Source organism: Convolutriloba macropyga, chromosome 3, assembly GCF_964194025.1.
Source record: "Convolutriloba macropyga chromosome 3, txConMacr16.3, whole genome shotgun sequence".
Lineage (NCBI taxonomy): Eukaryota > Metazoa > Xenacoelomorpha > Acoela > Convolutidae > Convolutriloba > Convolutriloba macropyga.
Genome location: NC_134470.1, coordinates 19,267,793 through 19,289,569, shown reverse-complemented (window position 1 = coordinate 19,289,569; position 21,777 = coordinate 19,267,793). Strand labels below are relative to the sequence as shown.

At 40.0% G+C, this 21,777-nt stretch overlaps 1 protein-coding gene across 2 annotated transcripts; it reads right to left on the bottom strand.

Moving 5' to 3' along the window:
* Positions 1-248: 248 nt before the first annotated feature.
* On the bottom strand, positions 249-16,261 carry LOC142336922 (uncharacterized). Of its 2 annotated transcripts, none has more exons than XM_075385906.1 (3): positions 15,975-16,261; positions 721-998; positions 249-317 (listed from the first exon to the last, which is right to left on the bottom strand). In XM_075385906.1, the coding sequence occupies exons 1-3, from the start codon at positions 16,104-16,106 to the stop codon at positions 257-259; spliced, it is 471 nt and encodes a 156-aa protein (XP_075242021.1). In that variant the 5' UTR covers positions 16,107-16,261; the 3' UTR covers positions 249-256. The 2 variants fall into 2 exon arrangements, with proteins under 2 accessions (XP_075242021.1, XP_075242022.1); XM_075385907.1 differs by lacking the exon at positions 15,975-16,261 and adding an exon at positions 11,358-11,408.
* Positions 16,262-21,777: the final 5,516 nt, after the last annotated feature.

Below are 21,777 nucleotides of genomic sequence, written 5' to 3'. Positions count from 1 at the left end.
CACACGTTTACAATAATTGTTTCAAACTTTGTTCGAGAGAAACTAAAAACTCAAAGTATCGGAAATTTAGAATCGGAGGCTTAGAATTCTTTTTTTTTCTTTAAATTTTTCGGATGTCTATATTGGAAGATTCTTGTACGCTTCTTGCAAGGTAAGCGTCCGGATCTTGAATCTTGCAAAAAAGCGTTATTTGCAAGAATCTTGCGAGATCTTGTAATATAACCATCCCTGCTCGTCAAGGGAAGCTTATGAAGGCCTAACCTGATTGGTTTTCTTCTTCTACGTAGAGCTGTAACTGATCAATATGACGTCGTTTTCTAAAACATACCAGGTGATTAGTTCTTAAAAGACTTTTTTTAGTAAAGTTTTTGTTTCCTACTTTGGTATGTAGCTTTTGTTACAGGAAGTTAGGATTCCAAAAGGTCATTGGGGTTTTCCATTAAATTCCCCGACTCTCCCAAACTTACTGGGCTTACATAGGGTATAGCCCGATCCCGTCCAATTATGTTAATTATACCATAATTGGGAAAAACCCCCCTTTTTACTGAATAAAAACTCATTCGTAACGTTTCAGCGCGCTGCGAACATTTCATAGAGAACGAAAACGCTCAATTTATTTTGATGTCAGCAGTTTCAACAAATTTGCTATCAAAAGTGCGCTAAAGCGTTGCTGATTAGTCAAAATTCTGAGTGGTGGCAGTTGAAGAATTTGAGTCTCACGTGATGGGTATTATTCCCGGATATTGTTGACTGATGTTCTTTTTGCACTCTTCAACACAATGGAACCAGGGACTCAAAGTGCAGTTGGCAACACTGCCAATATTCGTTGCATTCAGCATGACCCCTAGTCCAAGGTATTTCTTGCAGGCCATAAACCACTCGTTGTAGATAGTGAAGGGTATTTTGGCAAAAGGCATCTGGTCGTACTGAGTGTTGGAGGGGTCCGCCTGGGCTCTCTTTTGTTCAGCAGGCGAGGCGGGGGGAACCGGGTGTCCTTTCTGAACAACAGGTGTCAACGTTTCTACCGCTCGAATCCAAAGCTTTTTGTTTGATGATTTTTCAACGGCTCATTCTTTTTGTAAATAACGGTTAATAACCTTTCCTCAATTAGATTGAATTTGAATATATACCTATAGCATATTATTCAATTAACATTCATTATAACCTTTATTTTATGTAATTGCGGGAACATTCAATGAGGCAAAGTGTCCTCTCTCCTGAAGTAATTGGCATCTAAAGGTGTAATGAAAAGCTTTTGATTTGTTCAAAGTGTGGTTGCTGCAACTCCCACGGAACGTGTCTAATTGTCAAACACATTTTAAAAAATGATGCCGACCATTTCCGTGAATTTTAAGCCAAAAAATTTGGAATATTTCTGAGATTCGAGTTTGGTTAGATTTGAATAAGTATATTTATGGTTAAATAAATGTGTTCCTTTTGTGTACATTTTGTATAATTTTGTATCAACAGTTTTTATACTCAGTTGTTCAAAATGAGCTATAACGTCAAACTCATGCTAAAACAACAACTCGCTTTTCATTTGTGTTTTCACAGAACGTCGCGAATAAAACCACATTGCAAAAAGCACATCAATATCATCGCAATTGATAAAATTTAAATTCTTAGCTATATCTAAAGTTTAGTTTCTAATCTACAGCCCCATTCAATTTTAGGATTGTTTTTAGATTATTTTCTCTTTTTCTGGTCAGTTTAACTATAAACTTACTATCTGAGATTGGTACAATTTTATATGATCTTAACTATACGTGAAAAGAAAAATACCCAGGCTGCGGTGTCAAACCAAATTTCCAAACCTGTTAATGAATTGTGTTGGGATTGGGGGGATGCTTAGGACTATTTTGATTGTATCTTATTAAAGTGAAATTAAATTTGATTCGTTTTGTTTCGCTTGTTTGTTGCTATGAAAGGTTTTGAGAAGTCGACTACTTCCGTCAGGTTTTGACAATAAATGTGTTTTCGTTTTGCCGGCTTTTTCGTTGAAATCGATCAAAAGTCAACCTGTCCTTGGCATCGCCGGCCCCATTTGCAGGATTGCAAAATGAATAATACTGTTGGAGTAAGTGTTGAATCATCCATCCAGCTGAATAATGAAATAAATTCAAAATAAGGGTAATGGAATTACAAGGGTACAAACCTAATTGGGTGGTTCGTAAAAGCAATTCACCTAAATTAATAACGGAATTACCAAACGAAATATTGTCAAAAAATTGTCAAATGAGAGCCAGGGGGTTTGAGACGAACCTCTTAGAATTAATGTCACTAAAAAGTTAACACGAGCGCGATCGATAAGAATTCGCCATATAACACAATCATTGGCAACTGGAAAGCGTTATTTCAATATAATCAAAGTAATCGCGAATGTAGTCCAAAGTGATGGGGAATAAAACAAGGTAACACTTATGAACGAGACCAAAATATTGCATGCAATTGCTACAATGACGGTTTCACCATGAAATTATTGAATTGGTGCAAAGGGAATAATAAGTTATGGTGTCGATGTATTGGTAAATTTGGGATCCAATAAACACAATCCGTTAACTCTGCACTTTTCATAGTAGAACTTATGGATTCGAAATTTAATCAGGAAACAATTTGCTTAAATTTACGACGGGCCTAATGCTCTCACCGCTCGGGGTTTTCAGTTTGACTGATCGAATGATCCCATCCTCTCCAGGAAAAACTTGCGTTACTCGGGCAACAGGCCAAAGGCCTCGGGGGGTGAAGTCCTCAAGGATCCATACTAAGTCGTCCACTTTCAGATTCTTTGAACTTTTGTTCCTTTGGAACGAATTTGTTGGCCTGGAAGGAACTCTCACAGAAATCGATTCCAGAAGTGAGCAGCTATTTGTTGCGATGTACGCCAAGCTTTTGAAATGTTCTTTTCGTCTCCAATAAAAACGCCAGGAGGCAATTTGACTGACGACCTACCTAGAAGAAAGTGGTTTGGCGTAAGAGGTAAAGGATCATTTATATCACTTGGAACGTTTGTTAGGGGCCTAGAGTTCGTATTTGCTTCTATCTCACACGTAACTGTGCAAAATATTTCATCGGTGAGGATTCGTGACCCAATGACCTTATAGAGAGACAATTTGAAAATCTGCACTTATCGCACCCGGATTCCGCCGAAATGCGGGGCCGCTGGAGGGTTGAATTTCCATACAATTTTGACATTCATAAAGTGCAATTTTGCCGCAAATGATTTTGACGCTTTTAGGTCGGCGATGCTGGACTGGAGGCTGTTGTTCGAACCAACAAATGATTTTTCCCAGTCTGAAATGAATTTGTTGGGTTTTCCTCTCCGGCTGACAAAACGTTTTATGCAATTAATTGTTGAGTCGGTGCTAAGGTCATTTGAAACCTCGAGATGGACTGCTCTGACAACTAGACATGTAAATAGTAGTACGTAATGACTAGACAGCTTGCCATTGTTCTTAACAGGAAACGGTGCAATAAAATCAAGTCCAGTTGTTTCGAAGACGAATTGATTGTTTTTAGGCAACCTTTCCTGAGGCAAATCTGCCATTTTAGGAATGCTAATGTCTTTGATCATTCGGCGACAAGGAAGACAGTGTCTAATGGTTTGTTTTACTACCGCTCGACATCGAAGTATCCAGTAATACTCCATTAGAATACTCCTACTTTTTTCGGGACGCAGTGGCAGTTAAGTTCATGTGTATGCTGTATCAACAGTCTAGTGGAAGTGTTATTACCGTCGAGTATCAAGGGGTAACGAGAAGTCATCAAAACGCTTGCTTTTGACAAGCGGCCTCTTGCTCGAAGTTGGTTGTTTTTGTCTATGAACGGGGATAGGATTTTGAGTCTGCTAGAGCTGAATATATCATCACCTTACTTCAAAGCAAAGATTTCTGTCTTGAAATCTTGTTTCTGGGTTGTTTGAATGATATGCAGATACGCTTTAGCGTAGTGGCCTAAATGAATGTTTTTACTACGCTTCTTGCACTTATCGGCAAAGAAGAAACAAAAGGCGATTACTCGTATTAATTTATTCCAACTGCTGAATCTCTTCAAATCGACAACAGTTTCTGTTACAGGTACTGAGGAAGGGAACGATACTATCTTCACATATTGCGATTGCAGAATCTCTTGTTTGGGCCAGTCTGATCTATGTTTACTCAAAAACGACGGTCCTGAAATCCAGCGAGATTCCGATATCTTTTGGTAAACACTATAACCTCGAGTTCCGTCATCAGCTGGGTTCGCTGCCGATGGAATGTACCTCCAATCAGAAGCAGATGAGACATCCAAAATTTTGGCCAAGCGATTAGCAATCAAAATTCTGTGTCGCATTTCAGGTGTTCGCAACCAGTAGAGAACAGTTGTGCTGTCAGACCAAAATATGCTTTCGGCGAAATCTATATCTTGTTCTTCCTTAACAAATTGTGCAAGTTGGGCACCGTACACAGCTGCTTGTAAATCTAAATTTGGAATGGTCATCTTTTTCAGCGGGGCTACACGAGTTTTCCTATAACGAATCTAACGGCAATTGACTGATCGGAGTACTCAACCCTGATATAACAGACGGCTGACACAGCAAACTGGGAAGCATCAGTAAACGTATGAAGTTGAACTGACCGGATAGGCCTGTCTAGAAAGTAGTTTCTGGGTATTTGTAGGTCCTTAAAGTTGGAGATTTTATCCCTTAACGTGACAAAATCTGGAAAATTTTGAACAAGAAGTGGCTTATCCCATTTCGGTCCTTGATTCCAAGCAGCCTGTAAAACTTTCCGCAGTCGAATAGTTAAAGGAGCAATAAAGCCAAGTGGATCAAATAGAGACGCTACAAATCTCAGTAGTTTTCTCCGAGTTATAGCCTCATTGAAATTGATTTTTCGGAAGAGCTTAGTTTCAATCATATAGCAATCAGTTATTGGGTTCCATGGTAATCCAAGTGCCTTCTGATTTTGAGGTTGAACTTTTGATGGGTCCAATCTCATGCCAGGCTCTAGAGTTGCAAGGAACTCAGAACTGTTAGAATTCCATTTGGTGAAGTTGAAACCTCCTCTTGATAAGGTTGCTCTCATTTCACGTAGTATTCTTTGTGCCCTTTCTACTGAGTCAGTAGCAACATAGAGGTTGTCCATGTAGACGTTGCGTTCAATGTATTCTATGACATCTGGAAACTGTTCACAACTGTCACGAGCTGATTTTCTCAGTGTATATGATGCAATGCAAGGCGAGTCCGTAGCGCCAAAAACATGGCTTGTGTACTCGTATGTATCAACGCGACAATCATTAATCCAGAGAAAACGCAGAAATTTTTGACATTCAGGAGTTAATTTGACCTGCATGAATATCTGTTCAATGTCTGCGGATAATGCAATGTTGTCCTCTCTGAATCGCAGAATAACGCCGGCAAGGTTACTAAGCCGATCTGATCCTTTCAGTAAGTTCGAATTCAAGGACTGACCTTGAAAAACACTTGACGCATTGGCTACGCGCCGCATTTTACCGGGCTTGTTCTCGTTGGTTACTGGATGGTGAGGTAGGAAAGAAGCAATTGAATCCGAGTCCTCGGTATCCGAATAAACTTTAGCGACATATCCGTTTAGCAGATCCTTCTCAAGCGTTTCTTCGTACATTTGTTTGAGCTGTGGGTTTTTGATAGTTTGTCGTTCAATTGGTAAAGTTTGTTCCCAGCGAGCCATCTGTTGTTGGGAAGTTTTGCATTTTCCTTCCCGAGGAGACCAATTTGATAGTGTCCGTCAATGAGTTGTGTTGTGTTCTCCAGCATTTGAAGCGCTCTTTTATCATTTTTGGACATTGCCTTTTTGTGTGACGCTATGCCTAAATTTTCAATTGTCATCCAATCTGATACCATTTTGAACATTTGTTCATCCATATTAGGGTGGCTATTCAATTGAGTGAATTGTACGGGGTATGTTTTGTCTCGTGCCAAATCTGTCTTTCCTGCACATGTCCAGCCTAGCTGGTTCTCTACTCCCCAAGGAGCATTCTTGGGTCTTTTCACTATTTGCTTGTAGTGAATGATATCAAGATTATCTATTCCAAGGATTATTGAGACAGAGTTATTCCCAATCTCAGAAAAACTGATATGACTGAGGTGTTCGAATGATGCACAGAGTTGGTTCAATTTTTCTGTATCGACAGGGGACATATTCAAATTGGGGACAGCAATTACGTCAGTTAGAAGGAAGGATTGCTGATCAGACTGCAGTGGCTTAATGTAAACTTTTACAGGAGCGCAGTCAATTTCTTTTATCATGTGGTATCCACTGATTGGCATTTTTCCAACAAAATTCATGTCAATGTTTAGCTCTGAGGCTGCTGACTTAAGCAATAAGCTCTGACAGCTACCATTGTCTAAATAAACATAAGTATTTAAGGTCTTCTCACCATTTTTCAGTTGCACAGGAACTACGGCGACCTGACCTGTTCCTTGTAAATGGACTGCTTTAACGTTAGTTTTCTTAGAGCCAGGATTTATATCGAAACTATCTTGAAGCAGAGTGTGGTGCTTTTTTCCACAATTGTTATTACGGCAGACGTTTTTTGAGGGGCACTTGTCGACGTGGTGACTTCCAAAACAGTTAAAACACAACTTAAGTTTTCTTCTGTGGTCTCTTCGAATGCTCGGTGGAAGAGACTGGATATGCGTGCATTTTTACAAGAATTGACAATTTTCTTTGCTGGGGCATGGCTTGATTGCTGTCTGTTTGTTTTCAGACTGCAAGTAATCACTTACGTTGTTTCGAAATTGCCTCTGGTAACTATTTTTCTTGTCATTGGTAGCGTTATTATATCCGCTAAGAAAAGTTGGTTTCCCAGGTGTTTTGAAGTTGTTTTGCGTAACGTGATTTATCGAGTTCAAATCATTACATGCCTTAGAGAAGTTGAGAAGCCACTCAGATAGTGTTTGGAGAGACGGTTGTTGATAGTTTTCTCCAAAACAAATTTGTTCCACTCGAGCCGTAGAGGGTTGGGAAGCTTTGCGAGTGCAACGTTCAAGTTAGTTGTTGAATGTAGATCGTGAATGAAACCTAGTTGGGAGAAGGTGTCCACCATTGTTAAAAGGAAAGAAGAGAACTGTGTGTAGCTTTCTGGGTGAGCTAGGTTTGGGGCTTTGAAACTTGATAGTTTTTCGAGAAATGCGTTTACTAATCGTTTTGGTTACCAAAATGCTCTTGGAGGCGATTTATTGCTGAAGCGTATAGGTCACCGTTGCAACCATAACCGTTCACAAGGGCCTTGGCCTCGCCGGTTAAAAGCGACTGTAAATGAATCATTTTTTCGGGTGATGTCATTGGAGCTCGGTCAATAGTAGCTTGAAATGTGCTGAACCAATTCATCCAACTCAAAAGATCACCATTGAAATGATCTGCATTTAATTTTGGTACAGATTTCTGGAAACACGTGGACATCGATACTGATTGTCCAGAAAATTGTGGCATTTTTGGAAGAATAAGTTGTGCGAAACTACTGAAAGTTGATGGATTGGATGGATTAGGGTAGTTTTGACAGAGAGATGTGACAGTTGTTGACGGATATCAGACTGAAACACTCACGAAAGATGGTTGAGATGTGCTGCAGGGAGCAGTTGACTATCTCAAAAGGGAAGACGTTGTGTGGCCATTGTAAGTTGAACCACCGGGTGCAGAACAACTTGAACTAACGACAAAAGAGCTTCCAGCGGGCGCTGAAGCGGAATTAATTGAATGAGTTTGTTCAGTAAGGGAGTCGTCGAAAACAAAATTGAGGCGAGGCTGTTGTTGTTGATGTGGCATTATATTGTCATCATGGACGATGGTTTTCTTGGAGTCTGGTTCTGAAGCAGTCATTTCTTTCTTGTGTTTACCTCTTTAACTTGTTTTCTTAACAACGTGAAAGTCCTTTTTAAGTCTGTTTTTAGCCGACTGAAGTCTCCGGACATCTGATCTTGTTCATCAAGTTCAACGAAAATTAGCAGTTCAAAAATTATGGGCTCAAATTTCTGTTGCATTGCTCTTATGTCTTCTTTCATTTCGTTTAAACTTTCCATATCGTCCGAAGCTTCAATTTCAGAAAGCATGTAGTCAATATGAAGCTTTATGTCATTTTCAATCATTAGTTTTGACGTTTCTAATCGTTTCTGTTCATTTGACTTGATTGCTGTTGAGGTACCAATGGATTGTTGAGTTAACATTGTTTCATCTGGGAAGTCGGATGAATTAGTACTCATTTTGGGCACTGTATTGTTTGAGGTTGACCGCGTCTCAACCATTAATGAGAATTCAGAGTTGTGTAGACAAACCGAGTAGAGTCAGAAATGTTTTGGTGGTTACAGTGGTTACAACAAGCAGCTAACAATACCTATGAAAATCAATGCCTAACAAGTGTTAGAGCCAACCAATACCTACAAAATAGCAATACCTACCAAAAGCCGTAACCTACCACTACCTACAAAACCATTACTTACCAAATACCGGAACCTAACAATACCTACCAAAGTCCAAAAACTACCAATAACTACCAAAACCAATACCTACTAAATACTGGAACCTACCAATACCTACAAAACCATTACCTACCAATTACCGGAACCTAACAATACCTACCAAAAGACGGAACCTACATATATCTACCAAAGCCAATTCCTACCAAAAGCCGATACCTACCAAATACCTGAACCTACCTCTACCTACCGAACGACAGATACTATCATTAGGGCCTACCAGAAAGGGACCTCTGTTCGGGTAAAACTCTAGAGGATCTGGAAAGAAGGCGTTGGGTTGGTGAAACGATCAACCAGAAGGGGGTACTCGGGGTGGGTAAAACCCCAGAAGAACCGAAAAGCAAGTGGGAGGTTGGGGAAGCGACTAACCAGAAGGGGGTCTTCGGGGTGGTCAAAAACACAGAAGAACCGAAAAGCAAGTGGGGGTTTGGGGAAACGACCAACCAGAAGGGGGTCCTCGGGTTGGGTAAAACCCCAGAAGAACCGAAAAGCAAGTGGGAGGTCTGGGAAGCGACCAACCAGAAGGGGGTCCTCGGGGTGGGTAAAACCCCAGAAGATCCGAAAAACAAGTCGGGGGTTGGGGAAACGACCAAACTGAAGGGGGTCCTCGGGGTGGGTAAAACCCCAGAAGAACCGAAAAGCAAGTTGGAGGTTGGGGAAGCGACCAACCAGAAGGGGGTCCTCGGGGTGGGTAAAACCCCAGAAGATCCGAAAAGCAAATCGGGGGTTGGGAAAACGACCAAACTGAAGGGGGTCCTCGGGGTGGGTAAAACCCCAGAAGAACCGAAAAGCAAGTGGGAGGTTGGGGAAGCGACCAACCAGAAGGGGGTCATCGGGGTGGGTAAAACCCCAGAAGATCCGAAAAGCAAGTCGGGGTTTGGGGAAACGACCAAACTGAAGGGGGTCCTCGGGGTGGGTAAAACCCATGAAGAACCGAAAAGCAAGTGGGAGGTTGGGGAAGCGACCAAACAGAAGGGGGTCATCGGGGTGGGTAAAACCCCTGAAGAACCCAAAAAGCAAGTGGGGGGTTGGGGAAACGACCAACCAGAAGGGGGTCCTCGGGGTGGGTAAAAACCCAGAAGAACCGAAAAGAAAATGGGGGGGTTGGGGAAGTGACCAACCAGAAGGGGGTCCTCGGGGTGGGTAAAACCCCAGAAGAACCGAAAAGCAAGTGGGGGGTTGGGGAAACAACCAACCAGAAGGGGGTCCTCGGGGTGGTTAAAACCCCAGAAGAACCGAAAAGCAATAAGCGAAATTAAATATCGTTAAAATTCTGAATGTTGCAATCTTTTTCTTTTTCTTTTTGTGTAGTTACCCCACCATAGTATGATTGTTTTTCAACAAGTCTAATTTCTGATATTTGGATATTCTGAAACATTGAAAAAAATCATGGTGCACATCGGCTTAGCTCATTGGAAAATGTATGGTTTTTTTAAAACAATACTTAGCTTTAGGTGTGGTTTCGAAACTGTTATGTTGGGTGCCAAAAATGTTAATGAATTGTGTTGGGATTGGGGGGATGCTTAGGACTATTTTGATTGTGTATTATTAAAGTAAAATTTAATTTGATTCATTTTAATTCGCTTGTTTGTTGCTATAAAAGGTTTTGAGAAGTCGACTACTTCCGTCAGGTTTTGACAATAATTGTGTTTTCGTTTTACCGGCTTTTTCGTTGAAATCGATCAAAAGTCAACCTGTCCTTGGCAAGACCATTATCGACGGAAGATAACTTTGTCCAGACCGTACCAGACAAAAATGTTTGACATTCGTATGTTCAAAACCTTTGCGCGCTCTTTGTGCGCGTTGAAAAGTGGGTACGCCCAGACATTAGAGCATTCATGTATAGAATTTCCTACATTCACCACGCTTTTGTGCGTTCACCATGCTTTTGTGCGTTCACCAGATTATCTTGCGTTCAGAAGTGAGTATGTCCAGATTTCCGTGCACTCAGAAAGTGACTCGCACGCAAACTTGGTTGATAAATATGATATTAACCTACGGACGTCAATTACGGAACTTGTAGGTTAGAAAAACCTCTCCATTCAATTGGCAGCCTTTGAATTATGTCTTGTTTCTAATAGCACGGTATTTTGTCAATTATAAAAATGGGGGAAAAGATATCTGGAAAAGGCATTTTTCATTACATTTTTCCCTGCTCGATCGATACAAAGTGACCAATATCCTGGTTTTTTCAATGCTTTTTTGGCCAAGGACTATCTGTTATTCAATTCAGTCAGTAAAATCAGATGGGAACCTTGAATTTTTCTAGACGGGTTGGGAGTCCACTACTTTCCACCAGTGATGCACTATTATTCCACTACAAGACATTAATGCATCACCAGTGTTTTAAAAAACTTTTATAGAGGACATAAAAAAATCACCAGTGGATTTACTGTGGTACACTAGTGGGACATTAGTAGGACAGTTTTAGTTGGACATTATTGGGGCAATAGTTGTTCATCTAAAGATTCATGAGTACTTTTAACATGAATGTTTCGTACTCGCATGTGCAAATAAAGCATCTCTTAATTGTTTTTAAAGGAATATGAATGTTATTTAAACTATGCTCATGGCTCAAGTTGGGGCACTGTTTACACGCCAAGGCCTAGAGTGTTCTTAAAAATACAAAATCGATACTCTCCGTGACGAAAACTGCTGAAATCTGAAGATAAGATACACAAACCCTTTGACACCCAATATATAATAAACACACATGAACACAACCTGAGAGAAACTATAACCTATTAAAATAATGAGCAGAAGGGAACGGAATACAGCTCATAAGATTCGCCTTGAAATAAGCTTTAAAACCATATATACTATGATCTGTTAAGTAGGTATGAAATCAAAACAAACGAGCATTCACCTGCTGGACCATTTTTTACACTGCTCACGAGCTTCATCGCCTTTTTTCACCTGAAATCATCGTTAAAACTTACTGCAGTTAATGCAAGATGATTCCCAGTTAATCTTAGCGTTCTCCGGTAAGCCATGTTACTCATTAACGACATTCTGAAATTAATTGGCTATAATCTTCATCTCCAGACTGAATTAATTCAATATTCCTGAAAACAAGCGTACCCACCAACTCTCCAAAACAACTTTTTCTCGATAATTCCCAACAAATTGTTCGTGAAAGGCCGGAGTGACCATCATTATAGCTAGAAATATCATTTTACACAGAATTATATGAAGTTTACAGTATCTGTAGCCTGTATCTGTATCAGAAACTCGAAAAGCAGGACACAGTGCAAAAATTTGGATAATTTCTTAAGTAAAATTTTAGCCTAACACTAGTGGCATTCGTTTTTAGCTGAAGTTACAGTGACCACCAGTAGATACTAGCGGGACCCGAACTCGGGTATTTTATGAGGTGACAACACAAGGGTGAAAATATCTGTTCTCGTTTCTAGAGCTATTGATGACAGATTACGTATTATGATTTGATCAACCATGGCGATCGATTGATAATATTGATAGCTTCATTTCCGTATAATAAGATTTGAAATTTGGTTAAGTGTTTGTTTTTTTTTGTATTTAGATATAATAAAAGCGTCTCCAGCGAAACCGCATTCCTTTTATGCATTTCTTGATGGAAATTTGCATATGACATCCTAGAGACAATTTGACAGCTTTTATTGCCCAAACAGGTATTAAACCCTTTATGCTGACCTCATTTTGTCCCGTAAACTGCTTTTGGTAGGTTTTGTAAATAATTGAATAATCTATAAAGAATGTACAAGATTTCTCGGATATTTTTGATCCCCCCCAGCTTAGTGGTTGCATAATATTTTTACCCACAATGAACACGCGGAAGTGCATTTTTAACACAGTGATTTACTAAGGCAGACCCTATTTCGGCTCATATTTTAGCCTTAAGGACTATAGAGCTAAGGCTAATTACAGCGAAATACGAGCCTCTATCGGTGCCAAAAAATATTCTCAAAAAGAAATTGGCTGGCGGTTTCTGGTGCCAATTTCTTTTCAATGCGGAAATCGCCTAAATTTTCTGAAAGTGGTTTCCGCAAAGCAATTAATAGCTTTAAATTGCAAAATAGGATCCAAAAAATGTGAAAAGTACTTACGTTCGGCTGTAAGGGCAATTCACAAAGATTTCATACCTTTAGTTCTTTTGCCGCTCAACTTTGCGGTTTAATGTATCAAGATTACTAAAATTAGGGATTATACTGCAATAAGTCTGCGCAATTTTTTTGCGGAACGAGCTTCCATCAAACGTATTATGCTGTGGAACGCTGTATTAACCGCGTTTCAGTTTTTGTTACACAGTTTCCTTTCAAAATAAGGATCCTTCTCATTATAGCGCCCAGCTTAGTAGTCAAATAACCTACAGCCCCCCAAAACAAGGTTTTTGTACCATAAAGGGGGCTATAATATCATGGGGGGCTATAATAGGAAAGACCCCAAAAGGGCTCTTATGAACTTGATGAAAACCGTAGATACTTGCAAACGTAAATGGGAAACAAAAGCAATATTCCAAGAGTATGATACATTTTCCCAATTGAAGCATTGCCCAAACGGTCATGGGATGCTGCTGAGAACCGCTGACGACCAACTTTCTCGGAGGGGAAGATGGCGATGCAAAATAAGGGGGTGCCTAGTGGATCATACCCTTAGAACAAAAGTTTGGCGTTCTGGATCTGGAATGGGAATTGATAAAATCCGTATGTTCATATACGCATGGAGCACTGATGTTGCCACTATATACTATGGCAAAAACCAACTGGGAGTGTCAAAGAATACAAGAGTTCTTCTCCAAACGATAAGATAACATGGGTTGACAATACCTACAAATATGGGTGTAATGAGGTACAAATGGAAGCAAAGGAAGCTTTCATGGTGAAAGTTGAAAATTGAAACTCTGCTACGTTTATCATGTGCATTGAAAAATTTGTAGAGCCAGGTTCAACCACAAGTTTCGAATTTAACGTCTGCATATAAAGTCCTCGACAAGCATCTATCTTAGAGCCATGAAAAGTGAAACATTGCGGATGCAACTGCGGTCTACACACTAACAGCTTGGAATCTATGTGGAGGGATGAAAAATAAAGACAACAAAATGCATGGGAGTAATAGGGATATAATAGATTCATATCTTGCAGAGTTCTTTGGGTTTTTCCCATTATAGCCCCCCCCCCCCCCAGCTTAGTAGTCAGATAACCTATAGCCCCCCAATCATGGTAATTATACCATAATGGGTGGGGCTATAATTTCATGGGGGGAGCTATAATGGGAATGACCCAGTTCTTTTTCAGAAGACATATTTTGCGGAGCAAGCTTGTCCATTCCCTGAAACAATGACGGCGATTGGAAAATTCCAGCATTTCAAAATAGAACGATACAAAAATTTCTAACCAACAGCTGTAACCAAAAATATTGAATTTGATTTATGCGAAATGTTTTATTTTGGGGGAGGGAGGAGGCTATATTTTTTCATTATAAAATTGTTACCGGTAGACGCCCGTTATCCGACGATTTTATAAAATACGCCGGAATCAAAGATATACACATAGTGTACAAGTATCTGAAGACTGACCAAAATGGTGCAGCATGCTTTATTCAAAAAAAGAATCGGGATCTATTCTGTTTCTGCCCCCCCCCAGCTTAGTGAGCATAAATCTTTTATGACCCCAGGCGTACGTGCTATTTTCTTACATAGTAACGTGCTATATAACAGTATATAAATTTTAACTGGGGGTAATAAAGAACAATGGGGGGGGGTGTGAAACAGAATTGATCCGAGAATCGTGTCTGCTCAGTCTGCGATTGGCGGAGAATACGCATTATGGATTTTCATCTGCAGCATTGCTATCCACTGGCACGTGCTGTGTAACGGGGAGGGGGGGGGGGGGTTGGGTGCATAACCTTGTGGGGGACACAGAAAAGACGGTCATGGGATGCTGCTGAGAACCGCTGACGACCAACTTTCTCAGAGGGGAAGATGGCGATGCAAAATAAGGGGGTGCCTAGTGGATCATACCCTTAGAACAAAAGTTTGGCGTTCTGGATCTGGAATGGGAATTGATAAAATCCGTATGTTCATATACGCATGGAGCACTGATGTTGCCACTATATACTATGGCAAAAACCAACTGGGAGTGTCAAAGAATACAAGAGTTCTTCTCCAAACGATAAGATAACATGGGTTGACAATACCTACAAATATGGGTGTAATGAGGTACAAATGGAAGCAAAGGAAGCTTTCATGGTGAAAGTTGAAAATTGAAACTCTGCTACGTTTATCATGTGCATTGAAAAATTTGTAGAGCCAGGTTCAACCACAAGTTTCGAATTTAACGTCTGCATATAAAGTCCTCGACAAGCATCTATCTTAGAGCCATGAAAAGTGAAACATTGCGGATGCAACTGCGGTCTACACACTAACAGCTTGGAATCTATGTGGAGGGATGAAAAATAAAGACAACAAAATGCATGGGAGTAATAGGGATATAATAGATTCATATCTTGCAGAGTTCTTTGGGTCTTTCCCATTATAGCCCCCCCCCAGCTTAGTAGTCAGATAACCTATAGCCCCCCAATCATGGTAATTATACCATAATGGGTGGGGCTATAATTTCATGGGGGGAGCTATAATGGGAATGACCCAGTTCTTTTTCAGAAGACATATTTTGCGGAGCAAGATTGTCCATTCCCTGAAACAATGACGGCGATTGGAAAATTCCAGCATTTCAAAATAGAACGATACAAAAATTTCTAACCAACAACTGTAACCAAAAATATTGAATTTGATTTATGCGAAATGTTTTATTTTGGGGGAGGGAGGAGGCTATATTTTTTTCATTATAAAATTGTTACCGGTAGACGCCCGTTATCCGACGATTTTATAAAATACGCCGGAATCAAAGATATACACATAGTGTACAAGTATCTGAAGACTGACCAAAATGGTGCAGCATGCTTTATTCAAAAAAAGAATCGGGATCTATTCTGTTTCTGCCCCCCCCCCCCCCCCCAGCTTAGTGAGCATAAATCTTTTATGACCCCAGGCGTACGTGCTATTTTCTTACATAGTAACGTGCTATATAACAGTATATAAATTTTAACTGGGGGTAATAAAGAACAATGGGGGGGGGTGTGAAACAGAATTGATCCGAGAATCGTGTCTGCTCAGTCTGCGATTGGCGGAGAATACGCATTATGGATTTTCATCTGCAGCATTGCTATCCACTGGCACGTGCTGTGTAACGGGGAGGGGGGGGGGTTGGGTGCATAACCTTGTGGGGGACACAGAAAAGACGCAACAATTCAATAAGTTCATGTAATTTGGGAACCATTTTACTATCAGATTTGCTGACTGCCACAAACGAAAAAAAAAATTTAAAAAATTATTGGTCCGAACAGATCCTCTTTGTACCACTGCCCCGCACCGCGCTCTATTATCTCAAAATTACATACAACAAAATGATACATGTTCCGTAACTGTCGTATCGGTTGGTTTGCTAACCGCAGCTGAAGGGCGGGTAGGCTGCTGTGCAAGCCCTACTGTCGTTAAACAGCTGCAGATGATCATCACCTTTGTGAGAACCGATGTGAAGCCTGCGATAGTTGCCATTGCAGTGAAAATGATGCAGCTCATTGTCTTTGTAATTACCCTCTTCTTTGTTCAAATGTGGTATAGTTGAGAAATTTTATAATAGACATAATGTACATATAAACTTTGAAATATATCAACAACTTCAACGCATGTGCAAAATTGTGTTTTCTAATTGCGTGTTGAGGAGGAATTGTCAGATCTTTAATTCTCAGTGAATTATTTCGATGTTTGCGACACAACCCTATGTTTGCGACTCTTTTTTCCCGCCTCTTAGTTAATGTCAGACGCAAGTCCCTTATTTATTTTTGAGCTTGTGTTTGTTTCTTATTATATGTTCTCGATAACTTTTCTGAAAGAAAAACCGAATTTAAATTGACACGTTATTCTTTTTCTGTGCTTCAAAATTCATAAATTGAAAAGTACTTATGGTCGTCATTGCTTCCGTTGATGAAATTGTAAAGCCTTGATAAATGTATCAATGTGTTCAGGTTGCGAGTGCGGAATGGTCAAAAAATTCAAAACGCATTAAGGGACTAGAAATCCCATTTCATTACGCTAACGAATTTGCTGGTCAACGTCTGGATAAGGTGTGGTAATAGCCGACAATCGTTTTCCTTTGTGAGATCATTAATGATTGAACAATATAAATTATTATTAATATTTATAGTTCAAGTCTATTGCTTGAAAACTCCGAGCTTAATATTTGCAAAAGTTCAGATTTTGACGAAATATGTAAAACTGAATATATCTGCCAGTTTTGAGCTCAAGGAAAATTAGTTTTCTGCTTTTGGAGACTTGCTTTGACAACCTAGATGATTTTCACCTGTTTTACAGTATAGATTGAAGCTTATATACTTCCAAAATGACAAATATGTCATAGAGTTTTCCTCATTTTTAAAATAAATGCTTTGAAGTATAATTTGGCGGAAACTATTTGGTAAAAAAACTATTTGGCGATTATCGAATTTAAGATTAACGCGCTATTATATTTTTCGTATCTGTTCTGTTTCCTCTATTCCGTTTGTGCCCCCATTATGTTTTGCGCCCGTAGTTATAGAGCATATGTAATTACATAGTAAATCATTGTAAAAATATGACACCTGCGTCTGGGGGTTGCAAATAATATGCACCCAGTAAGCTGGGGGGCAAAAGCTGAAAACATCCTTTTTTTACTTCAAATCTCATAATTTGAAAAATAGTTCATGGTCGACATAACAAATCAAATGAATATCAAATGAATAAACAGAAAATGTAAAAGATAACAATATCAAATCAATAATCAACCAGAGTTTTATAATAAGATGGTTCACAACTATAACCAAATTCACCACTAAAGAGCTAGTGTTCTCTAACTCTACAAGCTCTCAATTAAGCCGCTTGATCTAGATGCGGTTAATTGGTGTTCTCAAGCGTTCTGATTTTCATGCGCGCATACCGGTGTTCTGGTTTCCAATCGCTCAAACCGGTGTTCTGGTTTTATCAAGTCAATTCAACTCTCTCAACAATGTTTTTGTATTCACAACTTCACTACAGGTCAACTCCTGAGCTACAGCTGTGTTATGGTAATGTTGTGATAATGTTGGTGTTCTACTCCTTAGTAACTTATCAAGCAACAACGAACAAGAATGATCAAAACAAAAGAATCTGTTCACTTCGCATTATGGACCACCTTAGTTAAGCCTTTCTTACGTACAGTTTGTTATGACTTCAAAAGGACAATTGAATGAACTGAACGCCTTCTTTATACATTGCTGACTTCTATTCAAGCTATTCAAACTAAAACAAAAGCAGTATCAGACTTATGACGCTACCAATTGATCAATCGGTCATCTTCATGTTCCAGCTCATTTCAGACTATACCTATGAAATAGTTTGTCAGCTCCCTTCTCCAAAATTTATAGTGTCGTAATGAAACTTGGCGTTTTATATCTATACATCCCTCTCTAAGACCTTGCGGAACTAAAGTCGGGAAAATGAAAAGGAAACTATGCACTTTGTCTCATCTCAATGGTACGATTGCCGCTCTAGAAGTCGAAAATCAGATTTTCCGAATTCTACACTCCTCCCTTCTACACTATTATTCTCCCGAATAATTGCTAAAGCTGGCATTGGACCTAAATCTTAACCAAGCTTAATCTTAAAAAAATTATCTGGTTGTCTTGTTCTTACATCTAGTCTCACTTATCAGCAGATTTTGCTTCATGCAGACCTTACTTTTTCCTTAACTAAATCCTCAACACATCACAGCAGTTATTTTCACTTAAGCTAGGCCTAGTAGATCAAATTGTGAACCATCGCTATCTACATATAAGCATCAGTACATCAACGTTTTAATCTAAAACTTTTATCTAATTTACAGCATGTGAATTCAAATCAACAATTAAGGCTGAAACTACTAGAAGGATTATACAAATTAAAAACTTGTCTCTGTATATAGATATAACACATATAACAACCAATAAAGAGGCATTTCAATAGCAATCTCTGTTACGTCTTATCTACAAAACAACTGATTAGTTGAACCATCGAATCTTTTCATCATTTCACCGGACAGCTCACCAAAAATTCTCCTTCAAACAATTTAGTAAATATCAAATCAATTAAATTGGTTCAACTCACCTATGTAAAAGTACTTCGAGGTTTGTTATATACAACTAGCTTACTCTACACAATTTTCACAAATCAAGTTTCTGTGTTTAACCACAGATACTCTATGTACCCTCTACCAGTTATAGTTCGGATAACTATATCAAGCAATAATATCGCCACATAAACAAACGTAATACCATTAAGCAATTTTTCGGACTCACTTTAGTTTTTAACGACCAATGATTAGACACAGGAACTAATTTGAAACACAAGATTAGATACTAAAATAAGACGAAGCTCTCGTGCTGAAGACTAAGAAACAGACTGTACTTCCTCAAATTCTTTCTTCCTTCGATGCTTGAAAGGATGTCCGCCCATCTCCTCACTGGACCAACACCTCACATCTGGTGTCTCCTCCTCCAGCACCATCTCCTCATCAGCTTCAACCTGCTCCGTCTGTCCTTCCGACTTGTCTGAGGCCACATTGTCCCTCGTGACAACGAGTCTCGACAACCGTTGAAACAGAATCCTCTCTGACAGAACTCCTCCCTTCTGCTGTGGACATCGCCTATCGATCTCATCTTCTCATAATGCAAATTGACTACTGACTGAGGCTCCCGTCTTCTGCTGTACAATACATCACTTGTGCTATCAACTTGTGGGTACCCCGCAATAGGCATTGAATCAACCTCCCCGCTTCTGCTTCCAAAGTCGTTTGAATACCCCAAAGAAAAAGGATAACACCCTTTTCGACGGCCTTGGCCCTGACTAACATAGCTAATTGCCACTCCCATTGGAAACCACCGTTCATTAGAGTCTCTTTCAACCATTCACACATTGCTGTTCCTTACATCTCCCTCATTAATTCTCTGTAATTCCTCTGTTCCCTCGACTTCTGCGTTCAATTGGGGGTCCACATATCTGTCCTCCAATTTATCTGAGGTCACGCCATTAATAGTTTCCAGTTGTCCCAAGGAGTTTTCAGCTTCACTGTCAAGAGTAGACCGAAAGTCTAACTCTTCGTATGTGATCACACACAACGCATCGGTTGGCAGATCTGGTTGAGCCTCCTCTACATATGTAGCGTCGATCGATTCGTCAGCACTGGAGAATTCATTGCCTTTGCCTAGTTCAACCTGCTTTCTACTTCTTTCATTCAACTTCTCAAACTTCCTCAAGTACCTTTTTGTATACCTTCCACCAAAACTCACACTTCGCCGTTTACCGAAAGTCAAACATGTTTCTCTTCCTGAGGACATCTTTAGCAGATGGGTTTTCTTGGTTGCTAAAACCACTCCGTGACCCGCTTCAATCCTCAATCTTAAGCGAAGCCTCTGATTGCTACATTCCAAACTGCTTGACTGTTTTAGCACATATTCACATCCCTGCATACTTCCACCAATACGCAGAGGAACGTTTGGGACTCTGGACTACGCTCCTATCTTTTTCGAAGTCCACAACTGCCCATGATCTAGTTTCTAACTCAGCCTGAAACTCCTGAACCACTGCATCCCCTTGCGGATTAACAGCTGCACACAGCTTTGGCCATTCCCCTTTTAAGTCACACGGGTTGTTACTCCGCTCAAACTGTCTAAAAATTTCTCCAACCCTATTTGTTTGTAAGTCTGTACATCGCCAGTGTCCAGAACTAACGCTCGCGGGGTAAACAGAACCATTAATTTTCTCTCTGATTTTTGTTTCGAAAAGACTCCTCTTCAACACTACTAGATACACAACCCCGTTTCTCAGCTATACATGGGAATTCTTCAATAACACCCCCAATCTTTTCAATCAAATTAGCTCTAAGATTGTCCTCAGCTAGACATTCTGCAAAAATTCTATGAATGGACTCTATTTCTTTCACATCAACTTCACTGCCTCCTACTAGAGACAAAAACTCAGGTGCCATGAGATGTACATCCTCAAGGATTGTCTCTTGAGTACAGCCAAAGAACTCAGGAGGAAGCTCAGTTTCCTCGTCCTCACTACCCTCATAATACAAATCACTCATGAAGAAACAGTCATCTCCTTGATCGTTCGCTGATGAACGGTCTACATTGTACTCGAATCCCTCAGGTGTGACTACTTTCTCCAATTTTGACAAGAATTTTTCACTATTCTCCTCCTGTAGTCTTCTCTGTTCTTTGCTCTCTATATCAACGTGGATCAGCGTCTCACGGCGCTTCCTTTCTTCTTCTTGCCTTTCAACTCGTGACTCTAAATCTCTATCCTCCCATCCTTTTCCTGCATCGAACTTTTTGCATTCTTCAACTTCATTTCCTCGACGTGCTTCTTCATCAAAACTTTCAATTGACACTTTTTTTGAAATCTGTGGAAGCAACATTTGTTTCAAGCCATTCACTAGGGATCACAATTATTTGCTGTCCGGTTCTTTGATCGTACCGATACTTAATACCTACTTGCTCTTCTCCGTTTACTTCTCCCAACATACTCAGACCTAATTGTTCTGCTTGCTCCTCACTCAATTGTAGCAAATCCATCACCTTCTGGAACTTCCTCATTGCTCCATCTTGGCTACTACATCCTGTTCCCACTAAATCCGAACAAACTCCATTTAGCTCAGAATTTTCATCTGAGTTTTCGTTTAAGGAGTATTTTATCCTGCCCTCTGCTTGACTTTTCTCACTTTCCGCTTCTTCTTCAGTTACTTTTCTTCCCCTACTTCTGCTACTATGCGTACGATTACAATTGTGTTCCTTACTTATAGATAGCCTCTCCTCAATGATGTCAAAGTATTGTCCTAACGACATTACCACTTCACCAGTTTCCGACAACCAGAATCTGAATGGCAAAACCGAAACCGCTTGCAGCGCCCACCCTCTCAATAGACCAAGCATTGACGAAATAGCTAGATCCTCACTCATTTGTAACACGTCTGCAATGTCAAGGTAGTACAACTTCCAGCCTTCCCACTTCGGAAACCTTTCCGACGGAAAATACTCAACTCAACTCTAACTCCTCAACTCTAACTCTTCTCTACTCTAATGTTCCTCAACTCTAACTCTTCTACTCTGTCCAGCAGTTCTCTCTCTCTCTCTCTCTCTGAGAAGATCCCTTAGCCTCTCACTCTAAGCCCAGTTCCTCCTCTCCTATCAGTAACTAC